General features: G+C 42.6%; 2 protein-coding genes and 1 long non-coding RNA gene across 4 annotated transcripts in view; 2 read left to right on the forward strand and 1 right to left on the reverse strand.

Moving 5' to 3' along the window:
* Positions 1-1,407: 1,407 nt before the first annotated feature.
* On the forward strand, positions 1,408-9,725 carry PRPF38B (pre-mRNA processing factor 38B). 2 transcript variants are annotated; one of them, XM_072834801.1, is made up of 8 exons: positions 1,408-2,612; positions 2,929-3,079; positions 3,336-3,388; positions 5,412-5,480; positions 5,775-5,926; positions 6,007-6,067; positions 7,994-8,217; positions 8,494-9,725. In XM_072834801.1, the coding sequence occupies exons 1-8, from the start codon at positions 2,334-2,336 to the stop codon at positions 9,353-9,355; spliced, it is 1,851 nt and encodes a 616-aa protein (XP_072690902.1). In that variant the 5' UTR covers positions 1,408-2,333; the 3' UTR covers positions 9,356-9,725. The 2 variants fall into 2 exon arrangements, with proteins under 2 accessions (XP_072690902.1, XP_072690903.1); XM_072834802.1 differs by lacking the exons at positions 2,929-3,079; positions 3,336-3,388.
* LOC140638094 (uncharacterized) overlaps positions 6,897-20,911 on the reverse strand; it is a 50,687-nt gene continuing 36,672 nt past the window's right edge. The window contains exon 8 of the long non-coding RNA XR_012035270.1: positions 6,897-16,148. This is a non-coding gene — a long non-coding RNA (uncharacterized lncRNA). The remainder of the gene's footprint in view (positions 16,149-20,911) is intronic.
* Positions 12,582-20,911, forward strand: part of FNDC7 (fibronectin type III domain containing 7) — a 40,897-nt gene continuing 32,567 nt past the window's right edge. Inside the window, exon 1 of the mRNA XM_072834805.1 lies at positions 12,582-14,416. The gene's annotated coding sequence lies outside the window, so the exon portion shown is untranslated. The remainder of the gene's footprint in view (positions 14,417-20,911) is intronic.

A 20,911-nucleotide genomic window follows, 5' to 3' on the forward strand; every position in this document is an offset into this window, starting at 1 on the left:
GATGTTGGGATCATCAATTTTCCTTGGTAAGTACAGTGATATAAACTAAGTATAGAAAAACAAGATCTACTAGGATGTGAAAACCACTTCTCTCAAAGCTTCAGTTCTTTATTTTTAAGATTTTATTTATTTATTCATGAGAGAGACAGACAGAGAGAGAGAGAGGCAGAGACACAGGCAGAGGGAGAAGCAGGCTCCATGCAGGGAGTCTGATGTGGGACTCGATGCTGGGACCCTGGAATCACGACCTGAGCCAAAGGCAGCCGCTCAACCACTGAGCCACCCAGGTGTCCCTATTTATTATTTTTTAAAAGATTTTATGTAATTATTAGCATGAGCACAAGTGGGGGGCAGCGGGAGAGGGAGAAGCTCTCTTTTCAGCAGGGAGTCTGACTTGGGGATCAATCCCAGGACCCTGAGATCATAATGAGTCGCAGGCAAGATGCTGAACCTTAACTGACTGAACCACCCACGTGTCCCTCCAACCATTTATTTATTTATCATTTACCTTTCCTTGCATTGTCATACTAAGTTATCCCCGTTTACCTCCTACTTCTGTTTTCTCCCTCCTGGTTCATCTTTATGCAGGTATGGATTTTCCTCTCCTCTGTATATGAGGCATTGAAAAGTTAGGACCTCCAGTTTCCAACTTTCAACCCAGTGTCTAGGAAAGAATAAATGATAAAAAAGTGCCACAGGGGCACCTGGGTGGCTTCAGCCAAAGAGCGTGTGACTGGATCTTGGGTGGTGAGCTTGAGACCCACGATGCAAGTGGAGATAAATAAGACTTAAATTTAAAAAAAAGGGGGGGGTCACAGGAATCATATATGATTAAGAGTGGAAATGGTCACTAGGTTTTAGCATGGCAATGAGGATGTCACTGAGTGAGATGTCGGGTAGGGGTGTTACACGTTTGGGATGAAGAATCTGGCAATGCTCTGAAGCATGATTGGAGCCAGAGAATATTATTTGGGGGTCACAGGTGTAATCGCGGAGTCCTGGGATTTAAACGCCAGCGCATTCCTTGTTTCATCGTGGCCTCCCCCAGCCATTACTCCATCGGCGGCTCCCGTCCTGGGCCGGTCACCGTCCAACGAGTCTGGCCCTCCTGCTTCTACAAACCCCCAGGCTGAAACTGCCCGGTGACAGCCCCTGTAGAAACTCCAGGGCTCTCGGCAGGCTCTCCTAGCTCCCCCAAACCAAGAATCTCCTCTGGGTTAACAACAGCTTTTGAGCGACAAGAGCTACGCGTCCTCCCGCCCGCCTCTCCTCCCCGCGCCCAGAAGGGGCCGCAGAGCCGACGGGCTCGAGCGGGGCCGAGCGGGGAGGACAGACAGCCCTAGCCCACGCCCCCACGAGCCCGCGACGCTCCACACGGCAGCTGCATGAGGCTTCCCAATCTTTTTTTTTTTTTTTTAAGATTTTATTTACCAATGATAGACACACACACAGACAGAGGCAGAGACACAGGCAGAGGGAGCAGCAGGCTCCAGGCAGGAGACCGACGCGGGCCTCGATCCCCGGTCCCCAGGGTCACGCCCCGGGGCCGAAGGCGGCGCTAAACCGCTGGGCCGCCCGGGCTGCCCAAGGTTTCCCAATCTTACAACCGAATAAATCTGAGGACGCAAACAAATAGTGCCGCCGGCGGACAGAAGGCTGTAACCACTGCGTCGGAACCACACGGCGGCACCAAGTCCGCGTCACCATCCCTTTCAGGGAATCCAGAATCGGTAACTCGAGAGCCTGGAGCGCTCCGTAGGCGTCGAGTCACGCATTCGCGAGCATCTATCCCTGCGGCTCGCTTCCTGCCCGGCTTTCGAGAGGAGGAGGCGGGCCCCTAATCCAGGCACTAAGACACACGAGGTGGGCGCCCGAGCTCCCAGGGGAACCCTCCTAGGAGCCTCGCGCGGAAGACCCCGCAGGGACCGCGGCGCGCACAGAACGCGCGGAACCAGGAAGAGGAAGGCCCCGCCCAGCCGGGCGTCCCTGATTGGCTGCCGGCCCGCTTGGAACTCTGGGGCGGGCGGCGTCACATCCGCCGGGCCCGCCATCTTGTTCCCAGGGGCAGTTGGCGGAAGAGATCGCGCTCCGTGGCCGCCGGCTCGCCTTCTGCCGGGAGTTCTCGCGGCCCGCGCTTCGGCGTCTACGTTCGCCTCAGGGTCCTTCTGTCGGCGTCCCCGTTGCCCTCCCTCACCCAGCTGGGGGACAGCGAGGCGGCCCCCTCTCCCGACGGCGTTCCATGGAGTAGGGTCCCGGACCGTTGTCCCGAGGAGCGAGATCGAGCTTGGCCCCCTCCCCCTCCCTCCTCCCTCCCTCCTTCCTTCCGCCGCAACATGGCTAACAACAGCCCCGCGCTGACAGGCAACTCGCAGCCGCAGCACCAGGCGGCGGCGGCCGCGGCCCAGCAGCAGCAGCAGTGCGGCGGCGGCGGCGGCGCCACCAAGCCGGCGGTCTCGGGCAAGCAGGGGAATGTGCTGCCGCTGTGGGGCAACGAGAAGACGATGAACCTCAACCCCATGATCTTGACCAATATCCTGTCGTCGCCTTACTTCAAAGTGCAGCTCTACGAGCTCAAGACCTACCACGAGGTGGTGGACGAGATCTACTTTAAGGTACGAAGCGTCTAGGCCTGGGGGGCCGGGGCGGGCGGGTCAGTTCCGTGGAGGGGTGTGGAGGAGCCGGGCGGAGGCGGCCCTTGAGGTCTGAGCGTCCGTAGGCGCGGGGGGTTGGGTGGGGGAGCGGTGCTCCGTAGTCGGCAGGGAGGGGTCAGACGGGCCGCCCGCCCTCTCCTTTCTTTTTCAGATTTTTAGGGCTGGGAGAGCCCGCCACCATTGAAGTCTCTCCTCCCCCAACCTCCTGCCCACCCCTGGGGGGAGTTGGGCGGGAGGGGTGGGGGAGGGGAGAAGAGGGTGACTGAATCCTCTCCAGTTCACAGCTTTAAAATTATTCCTTTTGACGTGGATCTACTCAGCGCCAACTTGTTGGTGCTTCTCCCGCTCACCCCGGGCCAGGGCGTGTATTGACTTCGATGTTGGCCTCGTGTTGTTGGTATTCTTTATCCGATCCAGACAGGGAAGTGGTCAGTGCGAGTGTCGGGTGGGGGTGGGAGGGTTGAGGGTGGAGAGGTGCCAGGGCAGGAGGTGTACAGAAGGCCTGGAAAATTTCCCAGCAGGAAGTCAGGAGTAAGTGGTCTCAGTTACTTGTGCATTGGGCTTGTTTAGAATTATCTGGGCCCTGGGCTTCTGCGGCAGGGTCGGTGCTGGCTTGGCTGTGCTGGGGAGCTCACCTGGCGCCTCCTCACTGCACTCTTGTCTCAGTTCTTGTTTCGTTAGCAGGATTGACTCAGTCTTGCAGCGAGGCTCGGAGCAGCCCAGGGTCGCAGGTAGAGGTATGCACTATTAATCATGCTCAATCGCCATAAATGCATTTCCCTGGTTAAATGAACGGCTAATTAGGTACTTTTTGGCCATTGGTTTTGGGCTTTTCTTCACCAACTAGATAGGTTTTCTCCACTTCCCTGCAAATTATGTAGTTTTAAAAATATCTTCCAGGCCTCGTAAGGTTAATTCATATTTTAAGGAATGTTAATAGTCTTAATGATCTTTAAATATTTTAGCTAGAACATGTAACAAAACACCATCCATTTTGAGTATTTAATTCTTGGAACATTTGACAGACCACAAAGTATTTTCTGTGATCTGAACATACCTGTAGAAGTGTTAGCAGAAGGAAATTCTCTTTATTTGCTTTTAGGTTATATTCTGCCCACAATCCTCCCCCCACCCCACCTCTTTAAGCGATTAGGGTATTAAAGGATTTTTTTTTTTTTTTGAGATACTAGTTTTTGATAGAAAATGATACTTTGAGAGTACAGTTCAACTTTGGGTATGTAAACTACACTGAAATTTTGTTATCTTTTTATAAGAGTATATTGTAAGTAATTGTAGTACTTTGAACTAGGTTTATTAGCTTTTAAAAGGTAAGACCTTTTTCAGCATGAATACAGTATGGTGGATATTCTTAGTTTTGTGTAGTAAACTTAAAAAAACCATGGAAAATTGGGTTCCTGCTCTTTCTGTAGCAGGTTCTGTTTAGTAACACAGGCAGATGTTAATGTGATAGAGGAAAAGCTTGTTTTCAAATTTCAAATACTGTGTTTTGAAACAATTTAAGATTGTACTAAAAATTATTTAAATATAGTTTAAAAATTAAAGATGGAGGCTTTGTTATCAGGATGTCCAGATTAAATAATCATTGAAATATGTAGGCTTCTAGTTTTAAGTCAGTTTTGTGTTGCATCCCCCCCTTTGGCTGGCCTTTAAGGAATTGAAACATCTTTCATAGCAAACTGGGGGAAGGAAATGAAACCTTAAAGCAGTGCTGAGCCTAACAGTGTAATGCTTACATTCAAATGCATGCTTTTCTGTCTGAAGCCACTGAAAAAGGCTATAAAAATGTAACCATGGGTGGGTGAAGCTACACTTTTAGGAATGCATAGTGAAAGAACAGGATTTTACTTTGATTTTGTTTTAAATTAAGAGAAACAGATCTTTCTAAAAGACCTTGAGTTATGTGTTACCAAATTAATATTCTTTCTTTGCTATTTGTAGGTAAAGTATGTGGTTTTTATAGGGTGCTCATCTCAACAAAGATACTGTATCAATTATACTTAATATAATGACTAGTCACACTCAGTTTTTAACAGTTTATACTGTTTTTCTGGGGGAAAACTGAATTGGTTTACATAATTAGGCTGAAAATAAACCCAACAAGAATGATCTTTGTAGGTGTGGCCCTTGTAATTTCATCTTTAATCAGGAACGAACATAATGCCTATTCATGGTAAAAAAAAATGTACAGTTTCATAATTTTGCATTAGAAGTAACTTGTTGCTGTTTAACATACTTAAGTCATTTTTCTTTATTTGATGTAGAATTTTAAATCATAAAATTAAGAGCATTATTTTTTGAAATACTAAAACTTCATTGATGCTTCAAGTTGAAGCCTTAAATCCATTTTAAAATGAGAATCTTTATTTTTTTAAACAACTCAGAGTAAGATACAAAATTTTAATATATTATCACGTTTTTTACAATTATATGAGATTCCTAGAAATCTCTTGGCTCAACAAGAATCAGCTCTCTACAGAGCTGTTTTAATGGAATTTCTGCTCATGAAACTGTTGAGGTTTTTGCCAAACTCTGGCAGTTTTATTGGTGCTTTTAAAAAAACTAAGCAGTTTTTCAAAGATGGTTTATATAATGTATGTAAGCAAAATATATAATGTCAATACACTCAGCTTCCAAACTTTTGGAAGAATCTGCTCTATTATGGACTTGGGTTTACTTTAATCATAGCTTTAAAAAAATTCGAAGTATGAATGTTTGTTGTGTTCCTCTTTTCTATTTCAGGTCACGCATGTTGAGCCGTGGGAGAAAGGAAGCAGGAAAACAGCAGGCCAAACGGGGATGTGCGGAGGGGTAAGTAGAAGTACGTGCATTTTTCAGTTTTTCTGTGTCTGATAACTAAGTTTATATTTAGGAAACTAAAAGTGACAGTTACTCAAATGACAGTTGGCAAAGCTTAGAAGTTTTGCTTTTATCTAAATCCAGGTGGCTCGTGAATGGGGTTAAAACATGCTGTTTAATAATGCTCTAATGTTAGTTTTGGATCATATCTTGTTATTACTACCTAATGGAATTAATCAATTGGTGTTAAATATCTCTGTTTTTTTACTACCTTTTTTTTTTTTTTTTTAACTGTGTCCCTTAAAGGTTCGAGGTGTTGGAACAGGAGGAATTGTTTCTACAGCTTTCTGCCTGTTATACAAATTATTTACTCTGAAGCTAACTCGTAAGCAAGTGATGGGTCTCATAACGCACACAGACTCTCCATATATTAGAGCCCTTGGATTTATGTATATAAGGTAAGCATGCATTTATCTACATTTCCATTAAGTATATCATTTTAATTCATGTAAACCTAATCAATCTTTTGTAATTCTAGGTACACACAGCCCCCTACAGATCTATGGGACTGGTTTGAATCCTTCCTTGATGATGAAGAGGTATGTCAACAAGGGTAATAATTAGTTTTCTTCTCATTGCTCTCATGTTTTTAGTATCTTTTATTGGAGGCTTAATGTTTTTCACAATCTCCTGTAGTTAGGTTTACTTCACTCTTACTTTTGGAATTGCTGTCCTTTTACTAAGACATAGTGGATTTTATATATCATTAAGTTTTTTAAAATTTCTTATTTCTTAATTGTTTAAATGGTTTTGGTGACTATTAAATTTTTTCTTCCTGATTACATTTTGTGTATTGCATTGATCTTGACTTGTACAGTTGATAGTAATTTTTTAAGTGGGCCAGTCTCAGGATTGAGGTGTTAAGACATGCCCGTACAATACTAATTATAGTGCTTTTATTCTTTTGGAACTTTTCAGCTCTCTACACTCTAACTTCTTCCATGTATCTTAATACTCCCACTTGCGTAGACGTGCAGAATTGAAGAGCTGGGTGGGATTTCAATAGGGTGAGAGTTTAGATGATATATCCAAAATGATCAAAGTATTTCAATTCTAGCTACTTTTGGAAACATTGCTGTGTCATATTTAAATCACAGTTATGTATTAATATGCTTACACAGTGATGTCCAAGATCTCAAAAAGGTACTTCATACATACCTGTATTATCCATACATATGCCCCCCACCACTTTGTATTTTAAGGTTCATAGCATAAACTTTGAGTCCCATGCTTCAATAGTACTATTTAAAACATTTGTACAAAGAATTTGTTGAATTAAAGGATAGTTCTAATAGGTCTTCCTAGTGTGTTTTTATATTATGTGCACACCTAAAACTCTCTTGTAGACATGGAGAATTTTAGTCTGCCTTTTTTTTTTTTTTTTTTTGGCAGGGGCTATTTACTGAATTACTCATTTTCCTGAAGAAGCAAAAAATGTATTAGGTGATAAATCACAATCTTTAAAGTAGTTTTTCTTTTTAGAAGAGATTTTTCAGGCCAAAACACTTCTCCCTTCTATATTTAAAAAGCATGTCCCTCTTCGTAATTGGTATTGTATTAGGTTTGTTTCTGAATGCTTCTATTTAATCTGTTTTTTATTGTATTTACAAACCTTAGGATCTCTATTTAAGCTAACTTATTGTTTTCTTCCTTAGATATCTGCAGCGATTATATTTGGAAATACTGTATATCTGAACACTTAAATGTGTGTGAGTGCAAGCAGTTTTACCTTTAGCTCTTGTTTTCCTGTTTAGATAACAAATCTCACTTTCCTTGTGTGCTTGCACTATAGGTTTGGGACTGACAATAGCTGACTAACATGTCCTGAGCTGTGAGAGGGCATAGCAAGAAGGCCTTCATGCGGTAATGACCCTTTTCAGAGACAATGGTCATCATGGATTATGCGTTTCCAATTATTTGTTCATTTATTTATTTTCTACATGACTCTAAATTAGAAACCTCACTGCTTCATGGCAGTTGGTTTGCTATTGCTTCCAGTTTTATGAGGGCTTCATTTTATATTAGAGCTGTTAAAAGATAATCTTTAGAGAGGATTGTCTGAAGTAGTTCATATGCAGTTAGGCTACAGTGCTAGGAATGATGTGTGCAAATGTGTCCACAGAAAGAAATACATACTTAGTAGGTATGTGGAATGTTAATTTAAGTTTATGTTCCACAGAGTTTAGTAATGTAAGGGGCTGTTTCATGTTCCTGTTAACTGAGTGAGATCAATGCTCTTTATGCCCACGAGGCTGCAGGATTTGTTCGCACCTGCATGCACACACTTAAGCCCAAGTATTTCTCTGTATCATTCATTACCAGATTAGTAGGGTACACAAATTAAAATTTTCGTTAGAATTTTTTTGTATTTGAGATTCCAAAGATGGTAATATTTTTATAGTATTCACATATATATTGAAATTATTATTTTTTTGACGGCTAGGGTATCTTTTGTGTTTTTGTAGGACCTAGATGTGAAGGCTGGTGGAGGCTGTGTAATGACCATTGGAGAAATGCTGCGGTCTTTTCTCACAAAATTGGAGTGGTTTTCTACCCTGTTTCCAAGAATTCCAGTTCCAGTTCAGAAGAATATTGATCAACAGATTAAAACCCGCCCCAGAAAAATCAAGAAGGATGGGAAGGAAGGTCCTGAGGAAATAGACAGACATGTTGAACGCAGGCGTTCCAGGTAATGTACCTCTTGGAATTACTTGAAAGATAGGCTTTATAAAAGGTCCTCGGAGATCAGCGGCAAATTCTTAGAAAATTATCTGTATGCTGTTCATTTTATGAGTTTGTCGCTTTTAACCCTGAAAGGTTATTTTCTGCCTTTTGGGGCCTTTAATCGTTCCTAACATGTCTATGTAAGTTGGGGACCTAAATAAATAACACTCTCAAAAGTAAAATTTTTAGGATATGTTTTATTTGTTGAAATTTTCTTTTTCCTTACTTTATTAAATATTAGGTCTCCGAGGAGATCACTGAGTCCACGGAGGTCCCCAAGAAGATCAAGAAGTAGAAGCCATCATCGGGAGGGCCATGGGTCTTCTAGTTTTGATCGAGAATTAGAAAGAGAGAAAGAACGCCAGCGACTAGAGCGTGAAGCCAAAGAAAGGGAGAAAGAAAGGCGAAGATCCCGAAGTATTGATCGGGGGTTGGAACGCAGGCGGAGTAGCAGGAGTAGGGAAAGGCATAGAAGTCGTAGTCGAAGTCGGGATAGGAAAGGGGACCGAAGAGACAGGGATCGGGAAAGAGAAAAAGAAAATGAGAGAGGTAGAAGACGAGATCGTGACTATGATAAGGAAAGAGGTAATGACCGAGAAAAGGAGCGAGAGCGATCAAGAGAACGGTCCAAGGAACGGAGAAGTAGGGGTGAGGTAGAAGAGAAGAAACACAAAGAAGATAAAGATGATAGGCGGCATAGAGATGACAAAAAAGATTCCAAGAAGGAGAAAAAACACAGTAGGAGTAGAAGCAGAGAAAGGAAACACAGAAGTAGGAGTAGAAGTAGGAATGCAGGGAAACGAAGCAGAAGCAGGAGCAAAGAGAAATCAAGTAAACATAAAAATGAAAGTAAAGAAAAATCAAATAAACGAAGTAGAAGTGGCAGTCAAGGAAGAACTGACAGTGTTGAAAAATCAAGAAAACGGGAGCATAGCCCCAGCAAAGAAAAATCTAGAAAGCGTAGCAGAAGCAAAGAACGTTCCCACAAACGAGATCACAGTGATAGTAAGGACCAGTCTGACAAACACGATCGTCGAAGGAGCCAAAGTATAGAACCAGAGAGCCAAGAAAGGCAACATAAAAACAAAGATGAGACTGTGTGAAGTTTTTTTTTTTTTTTTGTAAAAGTGGATCACATTGAATCCTATAAATGTTTGATTAAATCTGCTTTCTTTTTCTTCCTCCCAAGTTGAGATTGTGCCGTAGTTAAGCACTCTTCAAGCTCCCTGTAGGCTGCATTTTCATTTCCTCTTTTGTGTAGGGAAGTGCCTTTGTAATCCCATTTATTGCATTGATGTTTTCACCCAATTGTTGAGTTTGATACATGATGCACAGATTGTTCTTGCATTTTTATTGTTTAATTGTTTTTGAGATGTACAGTCTGTACATATGTCCTGAAAATGTTTTAATTCCTTTGGCATGGTTGCCATGTTGGTTAAATTTGTATAAGGCAATAAACTGCCGCTAATTCTATTTTTGTTTTGTAGGTGTGGGATTATGGTTTGTGTACTGAAGTTAGCATGGCTGTGCTTTTCATAATAGAATGCTAAAGACTTTGAGAATGGATCTTGGATGTCTATTCTGGGAGAATTGTGTGCTTTCAGTGTACACGAGGGCAGCAGTTGTAGGATTAACATTGTCCACTGTATATTCTCTTGGAAGGCTCTTGTTTAATGTGTTACACTTAATATTCTCCACAGTTAACTTTTAGATTCATGACAAGGTAGTTTCTGAGGCAGAAGTTTCAATTAGGCTGTGATTCGATCAAAAGTCCTTTTAGCATTCTACCTCAAAGGGACACTGTTATTATGCCTAAAATATATTCACTTAGTTTTCCTTTTTTATTTGAAAAAATACATGTCATGTAATCTTTTTTCTCGAATTTCTCAGATTTTAAAGTACTATATTAAAGGAAAAAATTAATGTCTAAAGCCTAGCATTCTTGCAGCAACCCTATACTAACGTGAAATTGGGAGAGGGTGGGGCAGATGAGTAGAGAAATCGATTCAAGCCTCAAGCTTCCAAAGGATTTTTATAAATGGAAAAAACTTAAATTATGAAACAGCTTGGTAATAGTCTCCTTTTTTTAAAATTCAAAACTTTTTTATTGATGATGAAGATTGCTGTTTTGAGTTTTTAAACTTAATCTAGGACAGAGAAATATTAAAAGTAATGCTATGCTGCATTATTTAAGATTATCAGCAGATTATTTGAAAGATTGTTCTTATGACTTGTATTCTGATTACAGAGAACGATCAACGATCATGAGTGTGGAATAAATACTGGATTAAATCCTTTATTCTGGGTGTTGGCTTCCCCCCCCTTCCCCTTTGTCAACATTTTAAATATTTTTATTGTGGAAATTTATACAGTGTTAGAGTCACACTTTGTGTAGAGGGTTGGATATCTCAGTGCCCAGATGACCAGTGAATTTTAAACGGGTAGACTAGAATTGAATTGGATATGTGATAGTCAATAATATTTACTAGGAAAAAAAATATTTACTAGAGTTCTTAATATCAGCAATTCCTTTTGTCAGTGGGTATTCTGTGTGTCGCTAGGTTCTTTTCAATTGGGTGATTACTTAATTTTCACATCAAAGGTGCTTAATGAGATACTTTGCACTTGGATTACATACTAGAATCATTTAAAATTTGGACCTGAGGTGACTTTTATATAAGACCACTCCTCCAGTTTTTTTAGAACAAGAAATTGAGGTCCGAGGTGATTTGTTCAGTCAACAGCAAGACTAAAAGGGAGTGTTCCAGACAGTGTATGTAGACCATCTTCCCATGTTTGATCTCACTGTTTATATTGGCCAACTCGATGGGCACTCGGAAACCACCTTGCAAAGTGTTACATGGGGCAAACAAGTACATTTGGAAGAGTCCTTCATATGTGGGCTTAACATTTGTACCTACCTAACTCCAGAAAAATCTCATTAAATGAAGGAATTCCTCACTGAAAAAATGCTACGCTTTTTTTTTAATAAGTAGAAGATTCAGTCATCTTGCCTTTTAAATTGAGCATCAAGTAAATTGACAAATTAGAAAAGCATTTTAAAGTAATGAAAGATTAATTTTAAATATTTTTAGCCTACCTGAATTATGGTGCTATTCCTAAATATAGTTCCACCTGTAATGTTCATTTCACAGTGTATTTTACGTAAAATGTGGAAAGAATTTCAGATAGAGATGAAAATATTATAAGCTGTATTTGATTTCCTCTGATTTTTAATGTTTAAGTTGACCCTTGAACATTTTGATAAGTAGTAGAATATGTTAATAATACTAATTGTTGCCAAACATATGCATGGTTTAATTTGAAGAGCAGCTTCCTGAAAGACCAGGAAAACAAGTGGCTGCAAAAGACCTCGGAATTATTTCTTACAACATGAGCAAACTTGAAAAGCTTTAGACAGAACGTTATAAATAGCCTCTTTCGGTGTGTTCTCGGCTTACTGAAATGACTTCACCTTTTTGTGTACTAATATCTTTCATCTGTTTTCTAATGTTCCATTTGCAATTAAATACTATACATGGGCTAGTTTATTATTAATCTTGAAATTTTAATATAAAAGTTTTGTTTTAATGCCAAATTTATAATCAGTTGAGGTTTAGTGCTGCTTAACCTTTGAGTTACAGGCTCTTTTTTAGGAATCTAATGAAAGCTACAAATCATGTCTAGAAAAATTAAAAGTACTCTAAAACTTGAATGCAATTTCAAAAGCACTAAACTGCCCTAGGGCTTCTGTACTGTTTACCTTTTTTTTTTTTTAAAGCTATGATTAGATAAACAGGGAATGAATAGGAAGTTTGTTTCTGAGAGTACTAAAGGTAATATAGCTTTTAGGGTTTTTTTGTTTTTTAGTTAAAAGGAAAAAATGGGGGGGGGCGTGAAGCTTAATGATACTAAGATCTTCCCCAAAAGAGTTGTCCTTTATGAATAGAAAGTTTTTTTTAACTTAATCAGATATGAGGCCCAGACAGGCAGTTTATACATCTTTCCACTGATTTCCAATGCACAACCTGGATTATAGGACTAGTTGACCAGTTCTCTCTGGTTATATTGGCCAACTAACAGACTTTAAATTGGTTCTGGTCCTAATCTGATTATATCACAGCCTTGAGCAATTCATCCAATTACAGCGAGACTTTATTTTTATGGAAAAGGAAACTTCCTGATTGTCTTTGAATTCCTTTGTTCCGTCCCATGGGATCTCTTAGCACTTGGCAAATACTACTGAAGTGGCATTTTTCATTTTAGGATCACTGGCTATCAACATTTGTTACTGTAGGAAACATGACAGTGAATAAAAACAAAAATGTTACTCTCAGCCGATTTAAAATCCGTTCTGTTTCTCCGACCATTAATAGTCAAATTTCTATTACATAATCTTGGCCCATAATGTATCACACAGGTAGGGTGTCGGGGAGGTTGTCTTCAGCATGTTACAAAAACGAGTTCCAGTTGTTCAAATTGATCAGTTGGCCTTAGTGTTTCATAGAATACCCAAACCATGAGGTTTTTGGTTTTGTTCTTTATCAGAAGGATCAGGAAAAGAAAAGCCATCATAAGGAAATAACTTAAACTTCTCTGACGTTCGAAGTGCACTCGTCTACAGCTAGCTCTCTGGTCAGTACTTGCTCTGGCCATTCTGAAGCTGAATTCTTTCTCCATCGGGTCCTTGGATCTTGTCACTCCCTGCAAGTCCTGCCAGGCCTCACATCCTCAGTAAATGTACAATCTCCGAGAGAAAAGTGCTTGCTGAGCAAACACAAGAGCAGTCCTTTTGCCTGCCCAACTTCCCTCTTAGAAATTCTGAAGTTACCAGTGTCCTTAATAGTATCAATAAGGTGAAGTTTCTCAAGTGCTGGGCTCAGGCAGCCAGTTCAGTGACGTTCCTCCCCGGATAAAATGCGCTCCTCTCTGGTTCCCATTCTGGGAAGTTATGATGACCTTGTGCCGGGACTGCCAGTGATTGTGGATGTGCCATTTATTGGGGGATTTCTTCTCAGTTCCCAAATCCCTCTTTGTGAGCCTGAGCCCTCCAAGCCTTTGCCTGCTAGCACGTATTCAACTTGTCAGTAGAGGATACTGGAAGGATGCTGAAGAAAGCTGCTCATCCTGGTTCTAGTGGGGTTTTTTCCTTCTGTAGTGTGTGGGGGCTGGTGGCTCCTGGGAGAGTGCTTCCCAGCAAGTGCACCGGTCCCCCTGCCAGCTTCCCAGCAGGGTTCTTTGGCAGCCCTGGGGCGGGAGGGTTGCTTCCAAGCTAGGTTTGTTGACACCCTCTCCTCCAGCCCTGGGCTTCAGTAGCAAACCTCACAACCATGCCCTCGCCAACAGTCTGACAGTCTTGCAAAGGAACCTCTTCCAATTGGTTTCCTACGTGGGTCACTTGGCTTAGCTGTAGGCACAGTGGCTGCTCCTGTAGCCACTACTGCTGTGTTCTTGAGTTCTCTCCACCCTTAGTAACTAATCCCCTGTTCCTGGGTACTAGTTCTCTACATCACTCTTCCCCTGTTCAAGTTGCCGTGTCTCCGGTTCGGACTGGACCCTGCCTGGTACAGTGGATTGAGATGCCGGCCGCAAGGGTGCCCACCGCGGCAGGCTGGGTGATAGCCCCCGATGGAGTGGAGTATACAGGGCTCAACCCGTTAAGATTGCTGAGCAGCATCTAAGTGAATCACTGGCTCCCTAGCAGAATTTTGGCTGAGAGCTAGAAGTGGTCGAGCCCCTAGAAGAGTGGATAAGGCTTGTGTCGTCTTATGAGGATGCCCACGTGAAAGCGATGGCACAATGAATAACCTGAAGCTGCCTTGCTTCCTGCTTTCTCATTTCTGTTTTGTTTGTTTGTTTGTTTGTATGTTTGTTTGTTTTGTCTGGTCCCTGGATGTGCTTGGGGCTTGTCTTCCTTCAAATGGCCTTTCTCCTCCTGGGAACCCACAAGCCTCATTGGTTTCTCTAATCCTAACCATCAGAGATCTCTGATGAGTGGTCTGTCTTCCTGACATTTCCTTGACATTTAATCTTATCTGTGCTCGACACCAGTGAGAAAATGTCATCTGCTTGATTGGACCTGGCAAAGAAGTCCACGAAGAAGCCCCAAGTGCGGTTGCTTTTCCTTGACAGAAATTGCCCAGGGGCAGAAGAGGGATATACAGGTATGGAAGAAAAATGGAGTAGGGATTAGGGCAACTGTAAATCTCAGTGTCCGCTTCTTCCCTGGACGATCAGGCTTTCTCCCATGTTCCTTCTCTGTCACTAAAGAACTTGCTTATTTCCTATTTCAACCCTCGCTAGTTTCTTACGTCCCTCCTGCACCTCCATACTCCTTCTCCCGTCACAGACAGACACTATCCCTCAACTTGCTGTCCCCTCTCCCCCAAACGACACTAGCTGCGGTCACATCTGTCCTGTTTTCCTCCTTAGCTCTGTCACTTTTAATCCGTCGTTACGTGTTGTCAACTCTGCCCTACACTTAGAATTCTACTTTCATGTGGCCAAGGCTGCCAACTGTCCAATATCCATCCTTCCCTTCTTCTATAACAATAGCATTTTTTGACCGTGTGTGCCTTATTTTCTTTCAGCTTGGCATAGCCATGAGACCAACTTCTGCATACTGGGATGGAACTGGCAGCAGGAACCTCCCTTAAGAGCCTCTTGGCAAAAAAAAAAAAAAAAAAAAAGAGCCTCTTGGCATAAAGTTCAGCTCCCCCCCCACCCCGCCCCACCACCTTCCTGAACTCCGCTGCTTAGAACCTTCATAGGGTAACTGGCACTTTATTTTGGACTAGAAGAAGAGAGCTTCGCTTACACACTGGCAGACTTAAATATTGAAGGGAGCCTAGGTCTCTGCAGACTCCCATGGAACAGAACTGCTCTCCCAGCTCTAGACGCTCTGCCTCCACTATTTTACACCCGAAAGACTCTTCTGTTTAAGCCACCACGTTTTTTTGTCAGTCTCAGAAAAGCATAATCCTAACATTATAGTTTTTTTAAGCCAAGTTTTGATTTATTTTTTTCTTAAGATTTTATTTATTTATTCATGAGAGACAGAGAGAAGCAGAGACACGGGCAGATGGAGAAGCAGGCTCCCCGCGGGGACCCCGAAGCGGGACTCAATCCCCAACCGGGATCACGCCCTGGGCCGAAGGCAGACGCTCAACCGCTGAGCCAGCCAAGTGCCCCCTAACATTATAGTTTTGATATCTGTAATTCTATACCAGGTAACAAAGCCTAAAATGTTTAGTGTTAGCTTAGTAAAGGACGTTGGATGTCAGGAAGCACAGACACAGGTATCGTGAGCTAGAAAGCTCGTGCCTCTGAACAGGCAGCAGCCTAACATTTTTCTCTCATTCTAGACTTTTGTCTTTATCTTTTCAGCTCCTCTCCAGGCCTTTGGGTTCTTGACTAATTTAATTTCCCTGGCATTACCGTATTAGCACACTAAGAATGTTTAAACAGACTCACTCTTGCAGCCACTTCCCCTTCTAGTTGCCTTAGCTCCACGCTCCTCAGGACCTAAACTCTGGCACTTACTGCTCTGCAGAATTCTGGTCCCGAAAGAATTACAGACAGCTGGCAAATTTAGAAACATAAAGTTTTAAAGTAAATTTATGTTATGAAACAACTGCTTTATTTGCATCATTTACCATTGGAACTGCTCAGCAGTAACACTTTTTTTTTTTTTTTTTTTTAGCAGTAACACTCACTCAGAACCTATTTGACAACAACCAAGGAGTTGACGCTGGCCCAAACCCCGTTGGTCGCATAAAATCACTGTACCTCCAGACACGGCTTCTCCCTCTCCTCTGAACCTCCCAGCTCCTCTAAAGTTCTTGTCATCCGCTTGCCCACAGCTCAGGTCATCCACAGACCTTGAGAGATACTCCCCTAGAATGTAAATACTTAGTCTTAACACGTGTCCTGATACCTCTTTTCTCACTCCTCCTGCCATGATTCTTAGTGACAGAACAATCTTTCCAATACTTGGAACTCTGAATTTCCTGATCTAAACTCTAGTGATTTTTCCTTTCCTCCACCTGACCTCAGCTGCCAATTCCAATAGTAACATCCGAGAACTGGCCATTGTCAATAACTGAAACTCGTCCACAGCCTCCATTTCAAACATCCCATTCTTCTAATCACCAACTCCCACATTTTCTTTCTTTTTTTTTAAGTTTTTATTTATTTATTCATGAGAAATGAGAGAGAGAGAAAGAGAGGGAGAGAGAGAGAGAGAGGCAGAGACACAGGCAGAGGGAGAAGCAGGCTCCATGCAGGGAACCCAACGTGGGATTCGATCCTGGGTCTCCAGGGTCATGCCCTGGGCCGAAGACAGCACTAAGCCACTGAGCCACCCAGGGATCCCCAACTTCCACATTTTCTGTTTGCTTTCCTCTAATATCCTTTCCACCACTTTTTTAAATTTTATTTTTATTTTTTTATTTTTATTTATTTTTACCACTTTTTTTAAAATATTTTATTTATTCATGAGAGACCCAGCAAGAGAGGCAGAGACACAGGCAGAGGGAGAAGCAATCTCCCTGTGGGGAGCCCGATGCGGGACTCGATCCCAGGACCCCGGGATCATGACCTGAGCTAAAGGTCAGGCTCAACCACCGGGCCCCCCAGGCGCCCCTCCCGGGTCCTAGCTGAACACTCCACATGGCCGCCTCTGTGCCTGAGCACGAGTGGCCGAAAATACCTGGAGACCATTCACAGTCATGCTAACTAGCAGTCTCTTGAACTCATGACCATAAACCTCCGGGACTCTGGGCTCCTATGAACCTGAGAGTGAAACAACCTCTCTGTGAACCAACCTCCCCCTCCTCACTGTCACCCACCCCTGGTGGATGCCCAAGTGCCCCATTCCCCTTGCCCCTCCGGAGTTGTCCTGGATTCAGGCCATGGGCACTTCCTTCACCTCCCAGCGCATCAGGTGGAAGAGGCATCACCTGGAAGAGGGTATGACTTAGGCCAGGTGACTTTGAGCTGAGGGCAAGCGTGAGAGGCTCCCTGGGGCTGTCCACCAGGGCACTCCCCCACTTAGGAGGCGCTCACCTGGCTCTCGCCAAGCCCTCCTGCTCCTCAGGGCCTGCCTCTTCCTTCGGCCTGCCAAGCTCTTTTCTGAGGGCTCTTCCTCACTTCCCTGGAGCCTCTGCTCAAGCACCTCATTGCTAGAGAAATCTCCCCTGACCACAGTAAATAAACTCCGTCCCTCAATATTCTTTCCTTCTGCTCTGCTTTATTTTTCTTCACCACAGTTGGCAATGCCTGAAATATTAGATATTTATTACTTTAGCTGCTTATTTTGTCCTTTTATTTAAAGATTATTTATTATTTATTCATGAGATAGAGAGAGAGAGAGGCCGAGACACAGACAGAGGGAGAAACAGGCTCCATGCAGGGAGCCCAACGTGGGACCCGATCCCAGGTCTCTGGGATCACACCCTGGGCTGAAGGTGGCGCTAAACAGCTGAGCCACCCGGGCTCCCATTTTGTCCTTTTTCTACTAGAGTGCATGCTCCATCAGTGCAGGGCTTTGGTTTGTTTCTGTTTATGTCCCCAGTGCCCAGAATAGATCTTGGTATGCAGTAAGTGCTCAATATATACTTGTTGAGGGCACAAACAAAAATGCCTTGAATGCACAGTAGTTCACTGGCAGAAAGCAGAGTTGTTTTTGTTTTGTTTTGTTTTTAAGATTTTATTTAAGGTGGGCTGCCTGGGTGGCTCAGTGGTTGAGCATCTATCTGCTTTCGGCTCAGGTCGTGACCCCAGGGTCCTGGGATAGAGTCCTACATCAGGCTCCCTGCAGGGAGTCTGGTTCTCCCTCTGCCTGGGTCTCTGCCTCTCTCTCTGTCTCTCATGAATAAATAATTTTTAAAAATATTTTATTTGATAGAGCACATGAGCAGATGTGAGGGACAGAGAGAGAAGGAGAAGTAGACTCACCACTGAGCAGGGAGCCCAATGTGTGGCTCAATCCTGGGACTCTAGAATCATGATCTGAACCCAAGGCAGATACCTAACTGACTAAGCCCCTCAGGTGCCACCCTTGAATGGTTTAGGGGAAGGACCTCAGAGTGTTGGAATTAGACTGTTTTTTTAAAGCAACTTTTTTTTTTAAAGATTTTATTTATCTAATATCTATTTATTTATTTATTTATTTATCTATTTATTTATTTATTTAATTTATTTATTTGACAGAGAAAGCACACAAGCACGGGGAGCGGCTGGCAGAGGCAAAGGGAGAGGAAGAAGCAGGCTTCTCACCAGCAGGGTGTCTGATGTGGGGCTCCATCGCAGGACCCTGGGATCATGACCTGAGCCGAAGGCAGATGCTTACCCAACTGAGCCACCCAGGCGCCCTTAAACCAACTTTATTGAGATATAACTGAAGTACATATATATTTGTGGCTCATCAATGGGCTTGTAGACTTCTATATAAAAAAGGAGCACTCTAATCTCACCAGCACACACACACTTCTCTACATGTATTTCTTAGCAGTAAAACATGGAAAAGAATCTTATATTTAGGTATTTAGTTTTCACTCTTCCTAGGCAGAGAAGTTTCTGTTTGACCCACTTCTCATTTATAAATGATATAAAGCAAATCCTCTCCTCTCCCACGTTATTGAACTTGACCCTATTTTATTACTCATATGGGGAAATGGAGTTTGAATGTAAGTCTCAACATAGCTCAACCCAGAATTCTGTTAGAAATATGCTAAATACCTCCATCCCCTGTTATAACCAAGAACTCATTTTGTAGCTACTTTGTAGCTTACTTTTAAAAGTTGTTCATGGGGAGGCACCCGGGTAGCTCAGTCGGTTAAGCATCCAACTCTTGATTTCGGCTCAGATCATGACCTCAGGGTTTTGAGATTGAACCCCACGGTCAGACTCTACTAGGCATGGAACCTGCTCAGGATTCTCTCTCTCCCTTACCCTCTGCATACCCCCCCTCCTTTCTTCCTCTCAAAAAAAATTTTTATTTTAATAGGAATTGCCATATGGTTAGAGAAACTCTTGGCTTCTAGTTCTAATGGTACCTTTCTTTCAGAGACTCCCAATGCTATTCTTTTCTTTTTTCTTCACTCCCTTTTTAGGAATATTGAGCCTGCCTAGATCAGGAGTGCAGTCAAGTAATTTTCTTTCTGAAAAGCTCCCCCTCCACTGTGTAGTCTCTTCTTAGTCCTTAGTCCACTTGGGAAAGGTTTGTTTTTCTTTTTCAAATGTTTCATTTTGAAGTAGTTATAAATTCACAGGAGGTTGTAAAGAAAGTACAGAGAAGTACCATAAACTTCTTCCAGTTTCTGTCAATCGTAGTAACACCTTATACAAGGATGGTACAGCATCATAGCCAAGCAACTGACATTGCTACAGGCTGTAGCTCTTATTCAGATGTCACCAGTTATGCACACACACGCACATCCCCGTGAGTGAGTGACTCTGGGCAATTTTATCACATTCATAGCCTTGCATAACCACCACCACAAGATGCTCAACTGGGTGTGCCTGGGTGGCTCGGTCAGTTGAGCGTCCCTTCTTGATTTCAGCTTGGTTTGTAGTCTTCGGGTCCTGGGATCGAGGCCCAAGTAGGGCTCTGCACTCAGTGGGGAGACTGCTTGTCTCCCTCTCCCTTTGCCCCTCCCCCTGCCCTCTCTCTCTCTCTTTAAAAATCTTTTTTTTTAATTTTTTTTTTATTTTTATTCATGATAGGCACACAGTGAGAGAGAGAGAGGCAGAGACACAGGCAGAGGGAGAAGCAGGCTCCATGCACCGGGAGCCTGATGTGGGATTCGATCCCGGATCTCCAGGATCGCGCCCTGGGCCAAAGGCAGGCGCCAAACCGCTGCGCCACCCAGGGATCCCTCTCTCTCTCTTTAATAAATAAATCTTTTTTAAAAAAGATGCACAATTATACAATCACCATGAGGCTCCATTTATATCCAGACCACCTCCTCCCCCCATCCCTAATTCCTGACAACTGTTAATCTGTTCCCTATCTTTATAATTATGTTATTTCACAAATGTTACACCAGCAGAATCATGAGGTGTGTATCCTTTTGAGATTGGCTCCTCTGCATAATTTTTTTTTTCACTCAGCATGATTTTGTTGAGGTTCACCCAAGTTGCTGTGTGTATCAATAGTTTAGTTATTATCCCTTCTTATTGGTGAGTAGTATTCCATGTTTAACCACTCATGGAAAAGGATTTTTTATGTTTCAATATGAAGCAATACCCATGGCCTTTGTCTTATTCAGGGAAAACCTGTATTTTTATAGCCGATTATGGTATACATCAAATAACTACAAAGGGACATACTTTTCCTAACTAATCTCTGAACATTGGAAACGTTTTCAACTATCAAGTTTTTCTAGTGGCGAAAACATGGGTTCAATTATGCCACAGCCAGATTCATTTTTTTATTTATTAATTTTTTTTCACAGCCAGATTCATTAAAACACACAAACACACACACATACACATACACAACAACTGAAAACTTTCAAAATTAAGATTCCTATTTCCCTTAAATAGTTCACTGGCCTCTTTAAGAAAGAAAAATGTTGGTATCTGTGAAATTAAATTTACAAAAAGAGAAATAAAATTTCTGGTAACTCCAGAAGAACTTATACCTGTTGGAAAAT

Source organism: Canis lupus, chromosome 8 (assembly GCF_048164855.1).
Source record: "Canis lupus baileyi chromosome 8, mCanLup2.hap1, whole genome shotgun sequence".
Lineage (NCBI taxonomy): Eukaryota > Metazoa > Chordata > Mammalia > Carnivora > Canidae > Canis > Canis lupus.

What these genes read in the sequence shown, in the direction of transcription:
- PRPF38B (XM_072834801.1), top strand. Translation starts at nt 2,334, where the DNA reads ATGGCTAACAACAGCCCCGCGCTGACAGGCAACTCGCAGCCGCAGCAC. An exon ending in TGGACGAGATCTACTTTAAG is followed by an intron (nt 2,613 to 2,928) that starts GTACGAAGCGTC and finishes AATCCTCTCCAG; the next exon opens with TTCACAGCTTTAAAATTATT. An exon ending in GCCCAGGGTCGCAGGTAGAG is followed by an intron (nt 3,389 to 5,411) that starts GTATGCACTATT and finishes TTTCTATTTCAG; the next exon opens with GTCACGCATGTTGAGCCGTG.